This window comes from Diabrotica virgifera, chromosome 9 (genome assembly GCF_917563875.1).
Source record: "Diabrotica virgifera virgifera chromosome 9, PGI_DIABVI_V3a".
In the NCBI taxonomy this organism is placed as follows: Eukaryota; Metazoa; Arthropoda; class Insecta; order Coleoptera; family Chrysomelidae; genus Diabrotica; species Diabrotica virgifera.
In genome coordinates this window covers 61,462,083-61,483,732 of record NC_065451.1, presented here as the reverse complement: position 1 = coordinate 61,483,732, position 21,650 = coordinate 61,462,083, and the positions used below count along the sequence as shown (strand labels likewise).

Here is a 21,650-nt window from a genome sequence, read left to right as displayed (position 1 = left end):
TGTTAGCAAGTGAAAACTTGCCGTCGAAAACTTGAACCACTTGCCGTCTCACTTCCAACATGTGAACAAGTCATATCTAGATCTCAGATGTTACCTAGGGCAAATTAGATAATATTTTAAACATCCAGTCTTAAGGTAGCATTTCACACCGATGTTTCCTTGACGGACTACTTTTACTGGGCTTTGACCCACATATTTTTGTATAATACTATCTTGGTGGTTAGCATGTACCGGGTGTCCCAATAAGAATGGCGCTCGGCCATATCTCATGAACCGTTTATAGTACAGCTTTGGGAAAAAAAATTATAACAAAAGTTGCCTCGAGAAAAGCCTGCAAATTATTTTCATAATTGTAAGTCCACCGCTAGAGGGCGTAATTGAATATCAAAAATTAAAAAATCGAAATTTTACAAAATTTGCCTAATGAAAGGGCACTGGAAATCAGATTATCGTATTCTTCATAAAATTCTGCGCATATTTTATTTCACAAGTTTAAGTCCACCTGTGCAAATAAGAGGTGGGGGTGAGTGGGAACCTTGTTATGAAAAAATCGCTGTAAGTCCGGTTCTGCTTAATCGATTTTTGCAAACTTGGTCTTGTTGAAAACAGCTCTTTTTCGTTAATGTAATAGTTATAATTTGGAAACAGCCTATTACGTAATATGCGGCTAGGAGGCCCTATTTATTTTCTTTTTAGAGATCTAGTTTTCTTTGGAAAATATTAAATAGAAGTATGTATTTTTTTCCCTGTATTACAAAATAAGACCAAATTAGCAACAGAATACCGAAAACCGCATGTCTATACCTTTTTTCTATCTCGAGATATCTTAAGAAATGTGTAAATTTTAAACATAACTGTTGCTGTCATATAAGTGGAAATATATAGAAGAAAGTAGTGTGCTATGGAAAAAAACAAAGAAACATTTTCGAGATGTCACCGTATATAATAAATCAAAACAAAATATGAAAAACTCTACTACTGGGGTGATGTCTTTGGGGATATTTCATTGCATATATTCTAGCCGCAACAGTTGCATTTCTCATGCATTCAAAAATGTGGCTATCATGTCAAATGCTTCTTAGTTTATAAGAATGATCTTAAATTTCACTCTGTATAAATTTTATATAAAATTTAATAGAACCAAAACCGCAACAAACCATCAATGAACAAGTTTTTATGTTTTACTGATTTGACACATAATTTGACACATGATGACTTTTTGACGTTAATACTAATAATAGTTCTTAAACTAATAATAGTTCTATTTTTTTCCAAAGCACACTACTTGTTTCCACTTTGACTTCCTTAACTTAGTTTACCGGTGACAATAACAGTTATGTATTTATCTTAGTTGGGAATAGGACAATTGATATTAAAATGTAATGAAATAAAAATTATAAATTTGTGTAGAAAATCTGACGTTTTTACATTTTCTACAATTCATCGAGAGAAAAGCAAATGCGCGGAGGCAACAATTCAGAAAAATTTACATATCAACGCTATTTTTTGGTATTATTTTAAGTATTAAAATTAGTATAATATTAAAATAAAAATAAAATTAACCTGTTTAAAATATATTTATTTCGTTAAAATCGTAATAATAGAAGTATAACTTCTTACTCGCGTACAAAGTACACACACTCTTTTTTTGTTATATTTTATAGTGTTATTTGTCTTATTGTTGTTTTGATTCATTATATGTATACGGTGAAATCTTGACAATGTTCCTTTGTTTTTTTTTCATAGCACACTACGTGCTTCTATATATTTCCACTTATATGACAGCAACAGTTATGTTTAAAATTTACACGTTTCTTAAAATATCTCGAGATAGAAAAAAGGTATCGACATGCGGTTTTCGGTATTCTGTTGCTAATTTGGTCTAATTTTGTAATACAGGTAAAAAAATACATACTTGTATTTAATATTTTCAAAAAAAACTAGATTTCTAAAAAAAATAAATAGCGCCTTCTAGCCGGCACATTACGTAATAGGCTGTTTCCAAATCATAACTATTACATTGACGAAAAAGAGCTGTTTTCAACAAGACCAAGTTTGTAAAATTCGTTTAAGCAGAACCGGACTTACAGTGATTTTTTCATAACAAGGTTCCCACTCACCCCCACCTCTTATTTGCACAGGTAGACTTAAACGTGAAATAAAATATGCACAGAATTGTATGAAGAATACGATCATTGGATTTCCAGTGCCCTTTCATTAGGCAAATTTTGTAAAATTACAATTACGCCCTCTAGCGGTGGACTTACAATTATGAAAATAATTTCCAGGATTTTATCGGGGCAACTTTTGTTATAATTTTTTTTTCCCAAAGCTGTAATATAAACGGTTCCTGAGATATGGCCGAGAGCCAATCTTATTGGGACACCCGGTACATTGCACGTAAGCACTGATGATGACTGGTAAACCAGTCGAAAACTAGTTATGTGAATTTGATGTGGCCCTTTTGAGGGTTTTTTAAATATACCTTTTATACAGGATTTTAAAATATTATGTTTTTCATTGATACTTTACGACGTAAAATGCAAATTTGTTTAAATAAACACCAAATCACTGTAAAATCTCATAAAATAACATTTTGAGAAAAAAAGAAGATTTTTGACCTTAATTATCTTATTGTTACGTCCCGCAGAAGCTATATACCAATTTTCAGACAAATCGGAGATCCAAAATTTTTTGCCTGAGTGATTTGACATGGAATGTACCTTTTACAAGTTACCAGATGATTTAGTAGTGCAAGGTGGATATCAAAACTATTATCTCTATTTAGTTGAGCCTCCATCGATTTGCACGAAAATTGGTGAGTAGTTAGAGGATATCTCAAGAAACAAGAGTGATATGGTACCAACTTGCGCTTTTATCGTGGGGTTGAATGCCACCCTTTCTCGTGGAAATTATTTTATTAAAACTAAGCCCATAAATCCATATAGGGACAAATTCTAAGCAAAGTTTGTTATATAAAATTATTAAAATAAATCAATATTTTTTGAGCTACCAAAAATCAAAGATTTTAATTTTTTTAAAAAATGCAGTTTTTAAAGCGGTTCTTTATAAATAACTCAACAACTAGAAGTTTTTACATAAAAGTTATTTTTAGCAAAATTGAAGATAAAAAATATGAAATAAATTCATTACTTGATAAACCTTTTAATATTAATTCAAAGTGAGGTACCTTACCTTTTTTATAAATACCTCAAGAAACAGAAGTTTTTACATAAAAGTTATTTTTAGCAAAATTGAAGATAAAAAATATGAAATAAATTCATTACTTGATAAACCTTTTAATATTAATTCAAAGTGAGGTATAGATAATTGAATGTATACTTTTTTCAACGAGTACTTAAATCTAAGTATTCAAGCTTAAATAACGTGAAAACAACGCATTTTATAGCATATGCTTACTAAGCATTTATTAAAGTACTCTGAAATATCTGTCAAATAGACTTGAAGAAGTTGATAGCATCGAAATTTTTGCTCTAAGAGTTTTACAAAATGTATGCACTAAAACTTTTTCTAAAAAAATTGTTAAAATTAAATTAAATAAAATTATTGCTAAAGAAAAAACTAAAATTTTGTTCTATATAATTTTTTGCGTATACAGTAAAACCTCGATATAACGGACTAATTGGGGGAACAGGGTGTCCGTTAAAGCCGAAAGTCCGTTATATAAAAATAGGTTTAAAATAAATCAGACTATTTAGAAATGTGTGCTCATTACCTATGCTATAATAAAAAGTTTATTGAAATTCTTTGTAAAATATAGCGTTTGGGATGCACGGGGATCCCGTTGTTATTCAATGTATCTTGGTCTGGGTAGGGTTAGGGTTAAGTATGTATAATATTAACAGGACGTTTTTAATTTTTTTACATTGGACCGGATTTTTTGTCCGTTATATCCGAAGTCCGTTAAATAGAGGTCCGTTATATCGGGGTTTCACTGTATTGAGAATTTTTTGAATTATTATCAAAAGATAAAAATTACGAAAATTTAAAAATTGTGATTTTTTAAATCATATATATTTTTTTAAATATGCATTCTAAATCGGTCAAAATTTTTGAGATCATTACTTATACATACTTATAAAGAAAGTCTTATAGGGATTATTATAAACTTTAATTTTTGGTGGAAATTGCGTATGTTTTGTTTTCCTCTTTTTCCTAAAAATTCGAAAGGGTTCTTCTATTCTCATCATAACTTTCTTAATTTTGATGCTATCATCTTCTTGTAGAGCCCATTTAGAGAAAAATAGGCATTCCTGAGTATTTTGACAAGTGTTTAGTAAGTATATTTTATAAAATGCATCGTTTTCACGTTATTTAAGCTTAAATACTTCATTTGGTACAAAGTACCGAAAAAATATAAATTCAATTATCTATAACTCGCTTTGAATTGATACTAAATAGTTTTTCAAGTATGGAGTTATTCGAGTATTCGATTTTTTATTTTATTTTCAATTTTTTTAATAATTTTTTTGTAAAAGCTTAAAAGTTTTTGAGTTATTTATGAAAAACGCCTTTAAAACATGCACTTCGAAAAAATAAAATATTTGATCTTTATTAACACAAAAAGTATTGATTTATTTTAATACCTTTATATAACAAATTTTGTTCAGAATTTTTACCTCTATCGATTTATGGAGTTACTTTTAATAAAATAAATTTCATCCACGAGAAGGGGTAGAAAGGCGCAAGTTGGCAGCATGTAACTTTTGTTTCTTGATGTATCTTCTAACTGCTCACCAATTTTCATAAATTTTTCATTTCCAAAATCTATGTAGTTCAACGAAATCGGATGTGAAAACCTTCAGTGGCTGCACTATAGATGAATGTCATTAATACAGTTTTTGTTATAATATACCTTTAGATATAAAGAATAAAACAAATAATTTTATAATATTTTTAATTAAACTCACATCTGTAAAAATAATTTACAAACACGCAGATAAATACATTCAGTCATTAATGGCACAGAACTACTGTATAATTGCCCGCATTCCGATATTCTAAAATTATTAGTACACTATTTGATAACAATACTCTTAAAAAATCCTTTATTACAATGCAAGCTCAACTGCTATTAAAATAATAAGTTGAAAACATCCAAATTTGAAGATACATAAAGGTTATTTACTTAAATGATTCCCTTGATTTGGTTGATTCCTTTAAATTTGATACATATTTTTGACCCTCAGTTACGACTAATTATACCTATATGTGGACGGCCGTAGCTCAACGGCAAGATACTGGCTTTCTAAACTAGAGCGCACGAGTTCGAATCTCGGCGCCATCAACGACATTTTCATTTCTAAAAATAATACGAGTCGTTCACCAAGCTTCGGACGGCACTTTAAGCCGTCGGCCCTCCTGGGCTAGTGTGCATCTATATATTAGCTACATGAAACAGGGATAAAAATGTAAATGGCCCCGGAACCTTTCCGAAAGGAACTCCCCAGCAAAAATGGTATATGATATTATATTACATACCTATCATAAATCTTTATATTACCATTAATATGGTATAAAATTTACATTTCATCAATCACGTCAAATATCTCTTTTATGAATGTCTCTGTATTTATTCAGATATTTTGCTCTATGTATTTTCTCCTTCCTTAATCACAACAGCTTGACATCCAATAATTTTACTTTCACTCTCAAGTTCGTTGAGGGTTGCTACTCTATTTGAAAATACTCGATGAGAAAAAATAAACGTTTTTCTAAGGGCCAACTGACTAGAGATCTTGGATCATATATCCGAGTCTGTCGCCTTAACATCCAGGTCATAAGTAAAGCAAAATTCCAAGTGTTTCAGAAAATCCTACATGATAACGACATGGACCTGATAGCCATAAAAGAGACCCATGATGGAGACAAAGTTCAGGTTGATCCAAGGCAGAAGATACCTGCCTACGATTTATTGGAAGCCACTTACGATAAACATTACCGCGTCGCAACCTATATGCGAAGCAATATAGGAAATGAGTTCCTGATTATAACTTCTATGAAGATATTATACATGAAGTGGTCATCACAACTGGAGATATTACCGTAGATAACAAATATAAACCCCCAGCCACTACATGAAAACCAGAAATTTTTGATGCCAAAGACAGAGGAATATTTAAATTAGCTGCATGGATAAAAGAATATAACTTAAATCTATGCTTTGTCAAAAAAAGATACAAATGATAGATCACCAGCAACTGTGGGGAGTGTCCTTGCTGACTTCTCACATACTCAACATCGTCTTGTGGTTATTACCATCGGCATATCCACCCCAATAATTAGATCGTATCCTCAATCTAGGTGAAATCTTCGAAAAGCAAACTGGAAGAAGTTCTCTGAACAACTACACCATACCTGAGCTGGATCTCACCAACCAGCAAAAATTACTAGACATTTGTGGATGCAGTAATAAGCGTTGTAAAGAAAACCATCCCTAGGGGATATCGCACAGAATATGTGCCTGGATGGACTGACACATGTGAGGACTTATATGCACAGTTTCTCGAAAGTGGTGTCTCAGTAATAGCCGACGAGCTCTTACACAACTTCGATACAGCTAAATGCCAAAAATGGATAAAGACTATCAAAACCCTTGACTTAAAAAAATCACACTGTTGCAAAAATTCAAGGAGCTAACCTAGGGGAGTCCAGAGCGAATGAAATGTTAAAATGTCTCTTAGCAAGGTTATTTCCCATGTAATATCTCTATCCAGAGCTCCACGAGACCAAACACATGTCACCAAGTTGAAAAGAGATACATATAAGGGAATTGAAACAAACGAACAAAACAGACTCAACATCTTCTTCTCAAAGTTCCCTCTCCTATCGGAGGTTGGATATCATAATGGCTATGGTCACTTTGTTGGCTGCTGCTCAACGTATTCAGCAACAATTTTTATTTGTGAAATCGCACATGCTCTAAAAGAAATGAAATCAGGTAGAGCACCTGGATTTGATGGCATTTGTCCTGAGATTCGGATACACGGTGGTGCATATACGAAACAATGGTTTGCAATGTTCTACACTTAGACAACATTCCTTTCTAACATAAGCAAAAAAAGATAATTGCAATTCTGAAACTGGGCAAACCAAAGGATAAACTAGAAAACTACTGCCCCGTAGCACTACTCAGCATGGTATATAAACTATTCCGTAACATAATTAGCCACAGGGTACTTGAAAATTTCCCCACTGAACAAGTTATACAGACCAAGTCTTGTTTAATACTTTTTAGAGACAGATATTAATATATAAACTGGCCCGTATTATCCCCTGTAGAAAGATGATTAGCCTCATTGGCTATATGCTGATCAACAGAACCAAGTAAAACTGAAAATAAATAACTTACCACACGGTTCTGTGCTTGCCTCTTTACTTTTCAGTCTCTATATTCCTGTCATGCCTGCAACCGCATCTCGCAAGTTTGGATATGCTGACGACTTGACCCTTGCAATAAACGATTATTACTTATAAACTACAGAAAGTACTATCAAGAATGATCTATCCAGTCTCAGCGAATGCTTTAAGAAATGATGATCAGGACCAAGTACTACAAAAACTAAAGTATCAACTTGTTAGGTCAACAACATGCTGGCAAACAGAGAATTACGAGTGCGTGTTAATTACAAACTATTGAAAAACAATAAATACTTGAAATACCTTGGCGTTACTCTAGACAGAACGCTCACATTCAGAGAAAACCTGACGAAAACGAAACCTAAAAACCTCATCTCTTGGCCTGATATATCCGGTGGTAGAATACTGTGCTGCGGTGTAATTGAATAGAAGGCATACCCATCAGCTTACAGAATACAATAAAATTATGGATAATCGTGAACTTAGTCCAAAATGACATCGCTGATATTCTTGGAAACCGCCTCCGATCCAGGTTACCTCCCCTGGATTCCGCTCAAACGCTACATCATTCCAAATTTAAGTTAAATGCCCGATGGAGAGAAGAATGGGAAAGTAAGACAGATCCACCTTTCCTCGCCTTCTTGTGATTGTGGTGCGCTGAGACAGGACTGCCAACGTATTGCATACTCAGGTGACCCTAAAGATTTCGAAATTGCAACCAAAGAGTCAATAGAATTTATAAAACCTGGATATCTCTTTGTAATGTATTATATAACGTATAAAGGTAAATTTAGGGGGTCCGGACAAATAATCCCTGGTCAAATAATAATCCCCGGACAAATAATCCCTGACAAAAAATCCCCACAAATTATCCTTGGACAAAAAATCCCCACAAATAATACCCGGACAAATAATCCCCTGGCAAAGAAAACCCACAAAAAATCCCGGAAAAATAATCCCCACAAATTTTTTTGGACAAAATATCCCCACAAAAAATCCCGGACAAAAAATTCCCAAGAAATATTTGCTGCCGAATAGTTATCTCAAATTTTTCGTTAATGCAATTGACGCAGATGTTTTTCAGCCTCAGTGCATGAGAGCCAGATATATCAGTATAAGATTTTTTATGTATCATAACAATTGAAATTTCAACTAACTTCAAATCAATGCCAGAACCACGCATCGCGAGGAAAGGTATTATTTTCGATTCTTCTTCTTTAAGTACCGTGCCCAAATTTTTAGGCGTGGGTAGCTTCCATAACAATTTTCCGATATCGTTCTCGATCTTGTGCGGCATGTAACAATTGATCTGCTGATAAGCCAGTCCATTGACGAAGGTTTCGGAGCCATGAATATTTCTTTCGACCAATTCCTCTTTTTCCGTCGATCTTTCCATTGAGTATTAACTGCAGCATCCTGTATCTGCTACCTCTCATTATATGCCCCAGATATTCAAGTTTTCTCTTTTTTATCATCTTCATTAAGTCACCTTCGCCTTGACCTACTCTGTTTAAGACTTCTCTGTTAGAAATGCGTTGAACCCAAGATATTCTGAGCATTCTACGATATGACCACATCTCAAAGGCTTCCAATTTGTTCATCATGTTAACCTTCATGATCCAGGTTTCACATCCATATAATAATACAGGATACACATAACATTTTAGGAACTTGATTCTTAGTTGTAAGTTCAGCTGAGAGTTGCTCAGAATAGATCTAAGTTTCATAAATTCTTCTCTTGCAATTTCTATACGAGTTTTAATTTCTTCATCCGGATTTAGTGTCTCGTTTATCCAACATCCTACGTATTTAAAATGGTTAACTTTTGTTATTGATTCATCACTGACAATTAGTTCCATAGGGCCGACGTCTTGTTTACTAGCCACAAGTAACTTTGTCTTTGTTGCATTTATGTTAAGTCCGTTATTGGAGCATTCTCTAGTGACTCGATCTATAAGGAATTGAAGATCTTCGATGTTTTCAGCCATGATCGCGTTGTCTTCTGCATATCTGATGTTGTTAATAGTTTCACCCGCGATTCGAACTCCACATTGTCCTTCCAAGGCTTCATTAAAAATTATTTCTGAGTATACGTTAAACAAAGTTGGGGATAACACACAACCCTGTCTGACACCTCTTTGAATGCAAATTTTGTCTGTTTCTTTGCCGTCTACCAGAATAGAAGCTTCTTGATTCCAATATAGATGTTGTAAAAGTCTCAGATCTTTATCATCTATTCCAATCATTTCTAGATATTGAAACAACCTATCATGTTGAACTCTATCAAACGTCTTCTCAAAATCTATAAAGCAGACGTAAATTGGTTTCTGTACTTCCCATGATCGTTGAAGTAATGTTAACATTGAGAACAAAGCTTCCCTTGTTCCCAATCCTTCTCTGAAACCGAATTGTTTGTTTCCCATTGTCTCTTCACATTTCTGCTTGATTCTATTAAGAATTATCTTAAGAAGTAGCTTGAGAGAGTGGCTCATGAGACTAATTAGTCTAAAGTTTTTACTTGATTATGTATTAGGTTTTTTTGGGAGTGGAATAAATGTAGACTCTAACCATATCTGTGGCATCATTCCAGTCTCGTATATATGGTTATAAATGTTTGTTAGTTGTGAGACATTGTCGTCATCCAGAAGTTTGAGCCAGTCTGATGGTACTTGGTCAGGGCCTGGAGATTTCCCATTTTTGCTCTGTTTGATGGCTTTCTCTACTTCCGCTTTTAAAATGCTTTTCGATTATTTTGACTTTTTTGGTGCTTTTGGGAACAAATTTATGGGCATTACTATTCGATATCCGGTTTTTAAAAAAAGTAATTGAGGATATGAGTGCATTCCTAAAAAACTTAAAATTTATCCAAAAATCAAACCAGACATAGCTGCTCGGGGAGAGGCCCTGCAGGACGGTATAGAAAAAGGTGGAAAGATGCAGCCAGAAAAGATTTGGAGAAAATGGGAGTGAGACAATGGGAATTAGTGGCATAAGACCGACAAACATGGAAGGAAATAGTAAACGCGGCAAATAATCTCGAAGAGTTATAACGACATTGATGATGATGATAACTAAATATTTTTGACGTTAAATTTACAAAAAGGAACAGGTTTTTTGCATTAGAATAAAGATTATCGTTTTCAGGACCAGTAGTTATCATCACGGATAGGCAATGTTTTGAGCAGAGCTGTTCAAAGCACAGTGAGCAATGGATTTAAGCGAATAATTACAACATGATTCTCACAGCCACAAAACTAACAATTTGAATTCGAAATTTGGTAATCGAAATTAAAATTCATGCTTAATTTTAATTGCGAATCATTATTTTCGTGCGGAAAACAGGTTTCATGGCGATTGCTGTAACTCTCATGCCTGATGCTGAAAAACATTTGCGTCGATTGCATTCACGAGAAATTTTTTAGAGAACTATTCCACAGCAAATCTTTCTTGGGGCTTTTTTGTCCGGGATTTTTTGTGGAGATATTTTTTCCAAAAATATTTGTGGGGATTATTTGACCGGGACTTTTTGTGGGGATTTTTTGTTCGGGGATTATTTGTCCGGTGATTATTTGAGGGGATTATTTGTGGGGAATTTTTGTTGGGATTTTTTGTCTGGGGATTATTTGTCCGGGGATTACTTGTCCTAGTTTCTTATTATGTGAAGTCACACGCTAAATAAAAATAAAATGGTTGCTGTTCCAACACATTTCAACGAATTTTGAACTGACTTTTATATTTTCAATGTCTCCAATATATTCTTGACCTAGACTATCTTGTCATTTTTCATAGAATAACCATCAAATATAATGAATATAAAAAATCAATATATTAATCTTTTGATTAATTTCTGTTCTAGCACGTGTAATAGAAGAGCGAAAAACATTCGCTTAAAAACATTAATACAGTTCAACACGTAGAATGATAATATTCGTGAAATAAAAATTCCTCAGACTTCCAATAAGAAAATTCATTCCATAAGCAAAGAAAAATGAGCAAAGGAAATAAATACAAAAAAAAAATATTTTTAATTGTTAAGCTTGCATTGTAAATATTTTACATATTTTTTTATTTTTTTACTCACTCTTTTACCCTCTCCATTTACTCTTCACTACCCTAACATAGACGTTATCTTTGTTAGGGGATCCATCTTTTTCTCAGGCTTCTGCTTCGAATAGGCCAAATTATGCGCGTAGTCCTCCCTACCCCAGTAAGGCTGATAATTGTTGTGGTCTGTCTCTGGAGCACCGAAGAGATGATCGCTGTAGTCGTAGCCGTGCAAAGAACTGTCGTGTTCAATGGTATGACTGATGTCGTGTCCATGGCCGTGTTCAAAGGTCCAAGGCTCGTGGTCTATTTCATGGACCTCATGGCCATGACCGTACTTCCATTTTTTCCACCACAAGAATAATTTGATGGCATGCAGTTTCCAATACAAGAAGCCCACTAGCCATTTCAAGAAGCTCAAACCAGCGAAGTAAAACTTAAGAATGTAATTCAAAATTGAGATAATCACTATTCCTATCAAGATTTTCCTTATAAGTCTTTTTAGAGGATGTTCCTGTTTCTTTTTTCTTGCTTGGCTAGAAAAAACTAAAAGAAGCACAAGTTACAATTTACAACAGTCAATAAATATGCGGATGAAGCGATGATGATAATGAGTTGATGATAAAGATGTCTGTGTTGCATGCCATTGAATTGAATGTGTCCCAAAGGACTGGTGATGTTGTGGAAAGCAATGTAAAATAACGCAAATCAAAAGTTCGACGTGTGAAGCTAAACTTTTTCTTTTTGTAGCAAACCTCATTCTTCTCATGCAGAAGATGTTTATTTTCATGCCATGCTGTATATAGATGATAACATCGCATTGAAATTATCAAAGATATAAATATTTGCTAACCTGTTTGGTACATTGATAGTTGATAAGTATTAAAAATAAATAAAATAAAATAAAAAGTAAAATACATAACAAGTAGAAATAAATAAGGGCGTAATAGAGGGCTGTATCCTCACCCCTCTGTTGTTTAATATTTACGCAGAAAAGATATTTCAAGTTGCATAGCAGAATGCAAAAGATTTCAAAATACATGAAATTTCCATAAATAATTGGCGAGATGCCGATGATATAGCTCTCATAGCAGACAACATAGAAGCAATATAGATAGCAAATAATATTAATACAGTGGGAGCGGAATATGATCTCAACATTAACTTAACAAGAACGAAATTAATTATAATCAGTAGACAATCCCATAGACAAGAACTGTTGAAAATAAATAACCAACTTATAGACAGAGTTGAGAAATTTAAATATCTTGGAGTTACCTTAAACAGTAAATGGGACTGCGACCCAAAAGTAAAGACACGAATAGAAGTAGCTATAAATACTTTTACCAAATTCAACAACTACTTTTTTCTTATAATATGTCTGAACCATAAGTGTCTGCGCCCTGGTCTGCTCCGATCTTCAATTAGGCCCATTAGAATTATTTTTCTTCTTCTTCTTCTCTTCTTACTCTTTATAAGCAATTCTGCTTGTTTGTTGCAAGATTGATACCTCTATAGAAGGTAGTCACTCCACCTTTGGTGCGGTCGGTCTATACTTCTTCTACCAATTGGTGATTTATCTCTCTCTATTTTGACCACACTTGTCTCCTCCATTCTGGTTATGTGGTTATTCCATTATTTTTTCTGTTTAGTGTCCATTCGTTTATACACTGTACATTGTCTTTTAATGTCTTCACTTCTCTTTCGATCTCTCAAAGTATTTTCTATAATTCTTCTTAGTACTCTCATCTCTGCCGTTTCCAGTAGTCTTTGTGTTGTGGGTGTATCAGGTCTTGTTTCTGATGCATATGTCATTATTGGTCTTACACTGGTTTTATAAATTCTTGACTTCATCTCAGTGTTAATATGTCGGTTTTACCATATAGTGTTACTAAGGCATGCTGTCAGTCTATTTGCTTTTTGTACTTGATTTCTCACTCCTTTGTCCAGGTCTCCGTAACTTGACGATGTAATTCCAAGGTATTTTACTTCCAGTACTTGTTCAATACTGATACGATCAATTTCTATTTTACATCTGATTGGTTCTTTACTGATTACTATTGTTTCTGTTTTCTTCAATGAAATTGTCATATGGAATTATTCTTTTGCTCTTATGTTCTGTGGACTCATCTTTGTTGACTATCTTCATCTTGGGCTATTAATATTTTTACTTCTGTGTTTCCTATTCCATATCCTCTTCCCTTGTTGAAGTTTTTTATGATTTCATCCATGATTAAATTGAAGAGCATAGAACTCAATGAGTCTCCCTGTCTTATTCCGATGCTGATATCTATAGATTCTCTAAGTTGCCCATCTATTCTGACTTCCATTTTGTTGTTTTGGTAGATGTTTTTAATAGTTTTTATGATATCTAGGGGGACTTCTCTATTATGCAGAAGATCGATTACATCTTTGGGTCTTACTCTGTCAAATGCTTTCTTCAATTCAATCAGATATAGAAATGCTGGTCTAGTATACTCTAGTGATTTTTCAGTAATTTGCTTTATGACCAATATTGCATCTGTACATGATCTTCCAGTACAAAAACCCTGTTGTTCATCTGCTAAACTTATCCTCTGATTCATTGGGTCTTGTAAGATTTTAGTTGTAAGTTTTAGGGTTTTCTGGCTGCTTTTTAGGCTGCTTTTTAATAAATGATCCATGCTAATACTCTAGACTGAACTGGCTGGTATCTCCACAGCCGCAAAAGAGATAACGAGAAAAGGTATAGCTGGTAAAACCATAATAATCTTCACGGACAGCAGTCAAATGCTACTAACCCTGAATAGACCACTTGTTATATCAGGGCTAGTAATGGAGTGCCATAAGTCACCAGCCCAAGCTTCGGATGGCAACAGCATCATCCTGAGGTGGTTTAAAGGACACAACGGAAATGAAGGCAACCGCATTGCTGACCAGCTAGCTAGGAAGGCAGCAGGCCCAAGAATTTTAGGACCTGGTTGGACAAACTGGGGGTTTGATTTAGATTTTAAATACGCGTTTCCGGAACACTGGTGATCTTTTTTGCTGGTCAACTGCAACAATCGCGGAAATTGCCAAATGTCACTCCCACATGCCAACCGTAAAAAGATAGGAAGAAGGACCAGGATGTAGACTTGCCAAGGTAACACTAAGGAACCTTGGGAAGTTAGCGTCAAAAAAGTACTTGAGAATAACCAGGATAACCTACGCTTTTCAGTTGGTTATTTAACTGGCAGGAGACACACCTATGCGCAAAAAGTGTGAACGGGATCACGAAACGGTCGAGCATGTCCTATGCGACTGTCCAGAGTTATCTTCAATACGGGAGTATGCGTTCGGCGAGCCTTAGCCTACACTTGCCGACATAGGTGAAATGTCCCCAGGTGATTTGTCTACCTTCCTGGAAATGGAAGCATGGACAATTAACTAAAGACAACAACCCCCTGGGAGGATGTACAATGGGTCAATTGTGTCCTAAGTGCTGTGGGACTTGACTCGCCCTCTCTACCCTACAGATACAGATACAGAAGCCTTTAATTCGGAATAAAAACAGTTTCTTTAAGTAGACCTTTAAAAATAAAACAGTAAAAAATGAAATTTATAAATCCATGCAATTTCCTTACCCAAGACATTCACATTCATATCAAGATAACATTCTATATAATATACAGGGTGTTTGGTAAAGAATGGACCATAGCTTAACTTTAGATTCCTGAGGTTAAAATAGGTCGATTTAAGCTAACTTACCTTAGTACAAAAGTTGATAACCGAAATACGTCAAGGTTAAACTTTTATTTTATTTATTTTTGAATAATTCCTGACTGGCATGGCACAACAACACAAAATTTGGTAAGTGGTGCTGGTACTGTCCACCCTACTAAATTATGTTAAACAAACGTTTCCGGCTACTACCAGAGGCGTACGACGGGGGAATGTGAATGGTTGACCCTTCCCAAATTATACGCCACTGGCGGAATTGCTATTTTAGTGCAATTTTTTGATTCTCCAATACTCTCTATGTAAAAAATACACTCTTCATTCGTAACGATAAAGCCATTAGTTTTCGAGATATTTGAAGCTAAAAACGAAGGAGCATAATACATTAATCAAAATAAGTGTGCCTTCTCATTTTTAACTTCAAATATCTCGAAAAATAATGACTTTATCGTTACGAATGAAGAGTATATTATTTGCATAGAAAGTATTGGAGAATCTAAAAATTATGCTAAAATAGCAGTTTCATCAGTAGCGTAGAATTTGGGAAGGGTCTACCATTCGCTTTCCCCTGTCGTACGCCTCTGGTAGTTGCCAGAAACGATTATTCAACATTGTAGGATGTACAGTGCCTACACTTTCTGCCAAGTATGACACGGATATGTCAAATTATTTTAAAGTATTCTTTTTTTTTAATAATTTTTTTTTATTTAAAACTTTAAGAACTATGTGTTGTTTTTTGCAGATGATCAGGTAGTCGTAGCGAATGATGAGGAAGACATGGACTACATGTTTAGAAAACTAAAGAAAGAATATGAAAAATGGGGCCTCAATATGAATATGTCAAAGACAGAGTATCTTAAAATAGGGGATGATGAAGAAGATCCAGAGTTAGAAATTAGAACCACGAAAAGATGTAATGAATATAAATATCTCGGATCTATAATATCTAAAGAAGGCACTACCAAAAGAGACATCGAAAAGAGAACGCAGCAGGGCAAAAAAGCGGTAAACATTCTGAGCTCTCTACTGTGGTCTAAAGATATAAGGCAAGAAACGAAATTGACAATCTATCGTACCTTGGTAGAGCCTATTATGACTTATGGGGCAGAAGTTTGGCAGATGACAAAAAAAAGATAGGAAAAGAATAGAAGTAGTAGAAATGGATTATCTAAGGAGAGCGTGTGGTGTATCTAAAAAAGATCACATCAGGAATGAAGATATTAGAAGGAGGACACATACTGTATATTCCAGTGTAGATAAAATTGAAACTAGACAACTAGTGTGGTATGGTCACGTGAAACGAATGAATGAAGATAGATGGCCAAAGAAAGCTTTAAATTACATACCACACCAAAGAAGAAGAAGGGGAAGACCTTCAGTTGCCTGGGAAGAAAATGTACGGCACATCATGAAAGATAGAGCCATCAAAGAAGACGAATGGATGGACAGAAAACGATGGCGGTCGAAATGCGAGAAGCGGCAGAGGCTGTAGGAACCTCGCTGATAGATAGATAGAAGAACTATGTGTGCCCGGTACTATAAAACTATTTGACATATCCTTTTGGCACTTGTCAGAAAGTGTAGGTACTTTATACCCTACTAAATTATGTTAAATAATCGTTTCTGTCTACTACCAGAGGCGTACGACAGGGGCAATCTAATGGTTGACTCTTCCCAAATTCTGCGCCACTGATGAAACTGCTGCTTTAGATTCTCCAATACTTTCTATGCAAATAATATTCTCTTCATTCGTAACGATAAAGTCATTAGTTTTCGAGATATTTGAAGTTAAAAATGGAAAGGCACACTTATTTTGATTAATGTATTATGCTCCTTCGTTTTTAGCATCAAATATTTCGAAAAATAATGGCTTTATCGTTACGAATGCAACGCATGTTTTTTGAATAGAAAGTATTGGAGAATCAAAAAATTGCACCAAAATAGCAATTCCACCAGTGGCGTAGAATTTGGGAAGGGTCAACCATTCACGTTCCCCCGTCGTACGCCTCTGGTAGTAGCCAGAAACGTTTTTTTAACATAATTTAGTAGACAATACAATACCAGCATTACTTACCAAATTTCGTGTTGTTGTCCCATGCCTGTCAGGAAATATTCAAAAATAAATAAAATAACAGTTTAACTTTGACTTTAACTTTATTTCGGTTATTATCAACTTTTGTACTAAAGTAAGTTAGCTTAAATCGACCTATATTAATCTCAGGAATCTAAGGTTAGACTATGGCCCATTATGTACCAAACACCCTGTATAATTGTGAAAGTACATATTTTATACTTTGCAGCATGCTTAAATCATTGTATATAAATATGTATATTAAGGTGCCCTATTTTGGTGAAACTACCGAACTGGACACGTGTTTCATATTTTGTGTTCGATATTTTTCATGCAAAATCATGTCCTTTGGAAAAAAACCGTGCTTGTCGCATGCCCATTACAAAGTGTAAAAAGTTTACTTACTTGTTTTCATTCGAAGAAGTTTTTAGAGAAGTTTGTTATAAACTAACACTTGTTTTATTAGCATAGTTTAACTATCAAAAACTAATTAATTATATTTTAGGGTTTCCTGATAAAATATTTAAGTGAAAAAGCAATCCATTTGTTCTGGTTCTTTAAATGTATAACTTTTACTATTTAACACGTATATATATATATATATATATATATATATATATATATATACGGGGTGTCATATCGGCTGACGCCGCATCCCCACACCTAACCGCCATCTATTTCTATCCTGGGCATCTTCCTCTTCCAAATCTCGGTGTTCCATGGCCTTCCTTATCGTGTCATTCCAGGATAGTCTTGGTCTTCCCCTTTTCTTCCTACCTGGGGGTTTCCATTTCAGGAGTTTCTTTGGCCATCGTTGATCGTCCATTCTAAGTAAGTGACCGAACCATTTTAGGCTTCTTCTCTCGAGCCTGTCTACCGCTGTATCGTGTGCACGTAAGTACAAATATTGAAGGATACCATCAGACCTGGGGATAAATGATTTTGATTTGTCCCACATGGTGTCTCAACAGACAACAATGGTTTCTGACACAACATCCTCAGGTCTGGGAAAGCAATGTGATACAAGTTTTTGAGCAAGTTGTCACAAAATCAAAATCCACAATAAGTTTTTTTAAAGAAGTAAAGAATATTTTTTAATTTTCAACCTTACAATGAAGTAAAAACTTTTTATGTATGACGGTATATTGTTATTAAAGTTCAAAAATTATCCAAACGGATCATAATTATCTTTAAAACGTTTTCGGTGCAGTCGGACCATCATCAGTAATATATCTTGAAAGTAGTTGACACTAGCCACATATTTGGTTGTAAAACCTTTAGATTATCTCATAAAAGTATTAAACTATTAAAATGTGATAACACGAGGTAGATATTAATTAAAGATTATACACACTTTAAGGGATCATACATCTCCTAGTTCGAAAAATAGACAAGTTTGTCCAACGATTGGTACCATCCAACTCATACCAGAGTTAAATGTGTCATGAGTGGTTATTTAATCTTAGGGTTTGTGGTTTAGAATAATTGTTTAAACATGGTTAGATCATGCGGTATCTTTGGTTGTACTACAAGAAATTTCAAGATATAACATGGATATCGAAGTCTATTAATTTAAACTTTGCCTATCATATTCAATATTATGAATTGAAATGATATCCTATCACCCTTTAAAAATGGTGGCTTTAGCGAAGTGGCTATTTTACTGGCTTAACAAGCTAGAGGGTGAAAAGGGAAAAGGATGCAATTTTAAGGTTATGAAATAGAAACTGACTTACACCTGCTCCCAGAAGAGCTGAACACTTTGTTGGTAGGAGATAAAAAGTATAAATTAAATAATTACATATATTTATTCGTTTTTATATGCGTGGTTCCTACGCTTCTGGTAGTAAAATAATTTTTATGTTTAAAAGGGGTTTTTACCTACCAAATAGATGTTCCCCGAACCCCCGATAGGCGAGGCAGTTATAATTTGAATGCAGATAATATTATTTCAGAATCTATCGAGTCTGCACGCTGCATTTATTAGTTTTAGAGTTTAAACTCTCGCGTATTTGTGTTGTAAGTAAGAACATAGACTCTATCTAGTGTGAAAGCCGCTTTTATTTAGTTATAGTACCGTCTCTTGCTTAGTTTTGAAAAAGTCATAGCTTAGGTATCCACGAGTTTGGATGTAATAAGTGTTATTTTAAAGTATCAAGTTTATTCTGTGTTACGCTTATAGTTTAAAAGTTACACATTACGCAAACGCTTATTATTAATTAAATTGACTAGTGTTAAACAAAAAACATCCTTAGTTCATGTCTTAGTGACCTTTAGCGCCGGACTCCATTTGCGATTTGTAGTCGCGCGATTGTTTTGTCGCGAAGATTGAACACATTGTTTCCAATACAAGTCAATCCATTTGCAACTAAATAATCGTGGATTGACTTGTATTTGAAACAATGTTTTCAATATTCGCGACAAAACAATCGCGCAACTAGAAAATCGCAAGTGGAGTCCGGCGCTTAAGCTGTAAAAGCGGTATAGTCCAGGGTAATAAGGATTTTCTCGGGACACTCAAAGATCCATGTAGCTGACTGCTTTTTTAGTTATTGTAGACCTATAAGAAGAAAACCTACCTGTTTCCTGCCTAGAGTTCGCGTCCGCTTTTTATTTATTAACAATTTAGTGCAAAATTCGCGATTTTTTCGATTTTTTTCACCCCATTCAAAAGCTAAATAGTTGACATAAAACTACAAAATTCAGTTTTTTAGAACATTGAAAATCCTTCAAAATGCCGATTTTTGAAAGTTAAAAAGTTAATTTGTTGCTACGCAAACTGCAAAATAAGTGAAAATCGTTATTTGTTAATAACTTTTCCTAAAACTACCTTAGAACTTTAGTGTTTCACCTAAAGTTGGATATTGGGGTACTTAACAAACCCTCGAAATTTGAGACTGATCCATTAATTAGTTTAAGAGTTATTTTATTTGTTTATCCCAGAGACCTTTATTTTGCAATAAGATAAGACAGAAAATAATGAAGATAGAATAATTTTGAGTATGCCAAAGGAAAGTAGAAGAGTAATAGTATCAAAATGTATTAAAAAAAGATAAAAAATGATTAACATAGTCAAATTTTGTAGTTTATAAACATTTAGAATATTTTTAAAAATGTTGTCCGTAGAAACAATCTTTTTATATATCCGAAAAGATAGTATTTAACACGAATTTTCAAATAAAAAAATTTAGCCTGGGCTAATTTGGGACAGAGTTAGCCATATGTTTTTTTTAATTCACAGCTAATTTGTTTATAATAAATAAGGAATCTCATTAATGCCATTTTAAAGAAGGGGATTTGTTTTTTTTCTTAAAAAATGTGCACAAATATTATACCTTCACAGCACCCTCTACGATTTTTCAAAAATATAGTGCAAACGATTACTAGGGGAACCTACAAATCCAGCGAGTTAAATACCGAAGAAGCAATTTCAAACGAATATAATTTGCTGTATCTCCGGATCAACTCAATGGATTTTAATCTTTCGTTTTTTAATTGGTATATAATTTTTACTTACATTACAAATTATATGCTTTTTATTTGTTTTTAAATTTATTAATTAATAAAGAAACTACTTTGTTTCTTGAAAAAATATTTTTTTTACAAAAATCTATTTTTTTAGTCATAGTATCATTAATGATCACAGAAAAAGTTAAAGTACACTTTAATAAATAAATGATTTTTATTAAATAATTATTTATTGAAGATAATTTATTTATTAAAGTATGCCTTAACTTTTTCTATGATTAATAGGGATAGTATGAATAAAATCATGGATTTTTGGGAAAAAATTATTTTTTCAAAAATTGTTTAAACAAATTAGACTGTTTATTAATTAATAAATATCTAGACAAATTACATATTTGAAATGTACAGAAAAATTACATACGATTTAAAAAAAGAACGATCAAAGTATATTCAATAGATCCCGAGATATAGAAAATGATAGTAGTTTTAAGTTGCTTTTTTTTAGTATTTGAACTCGTGCATTTGTGGGCTCCCAGCTCCCCCTTCACTTACCACGACTAGTCACCAGTTAAACTACATTTTTTAAAAATCGTGTAAAATACCAGCTTTTGTAATATGTAAAATGCCTTTTTTTACAGACAATATTTTTAAAGTTATTCTAAATGTTTTAAAACTACAAAATTTCACAAATTTGGCATTAGCATTTTTGACTATATTATTAGATATCTTTTCTAGTACATTTTGATAGTATCAGTTGTCTACTTTCATTTGGCATACTCAGAATTGCCCTATTTTCATTATTTTTGTCTTATGTTATTGCAAAATAAAGGTCTCTGGGATAAACAATTAGAATAACTCTTAAACTAATTAATGGATCGATCTCAAATTTTGAGTGTTTATTAAGTATCCCAATACCCAACTTTGGGTGAAACACTAAAGTTCTAAGGTAGTTTTAGTAAAAGTTATTAACAAATAACGATTTTCATTT

At 33.6% G+C, this 21,650-nt stretch overlaps 1 protein-coding gene across 2 annotated transcripts in view; it reads right to left on the bottom strand.

Annotated features, from left to right (window-relative positions):
• Positions 1-21,650, bottom strand: part of LOC126892510 (uncharacterized) — a 301,445-nt gene that overhangs the window by 13,021 nt on the left and 266,774 nt on the right. Inside the window, exon 3 of one of the 2 annotated variants that reach the window (XM_050662064.1) lies at positions 10,845-11,970. The exons of the other annotated variant lie outside the window; for it this stretch is intronic. Within the exon in view, the coding sequence (XP_050518021.1) occupies positions 11,489-11,970 (482 nt within the window). The 3' untranslated portion in view covers positions 10,845-11,488. Of the gene's footprint in view, positions 1-10,844; positions 11,971-21,650 lie in introns of those variants that run through there. 2 annotated transcript variants of the gene reach the window in all.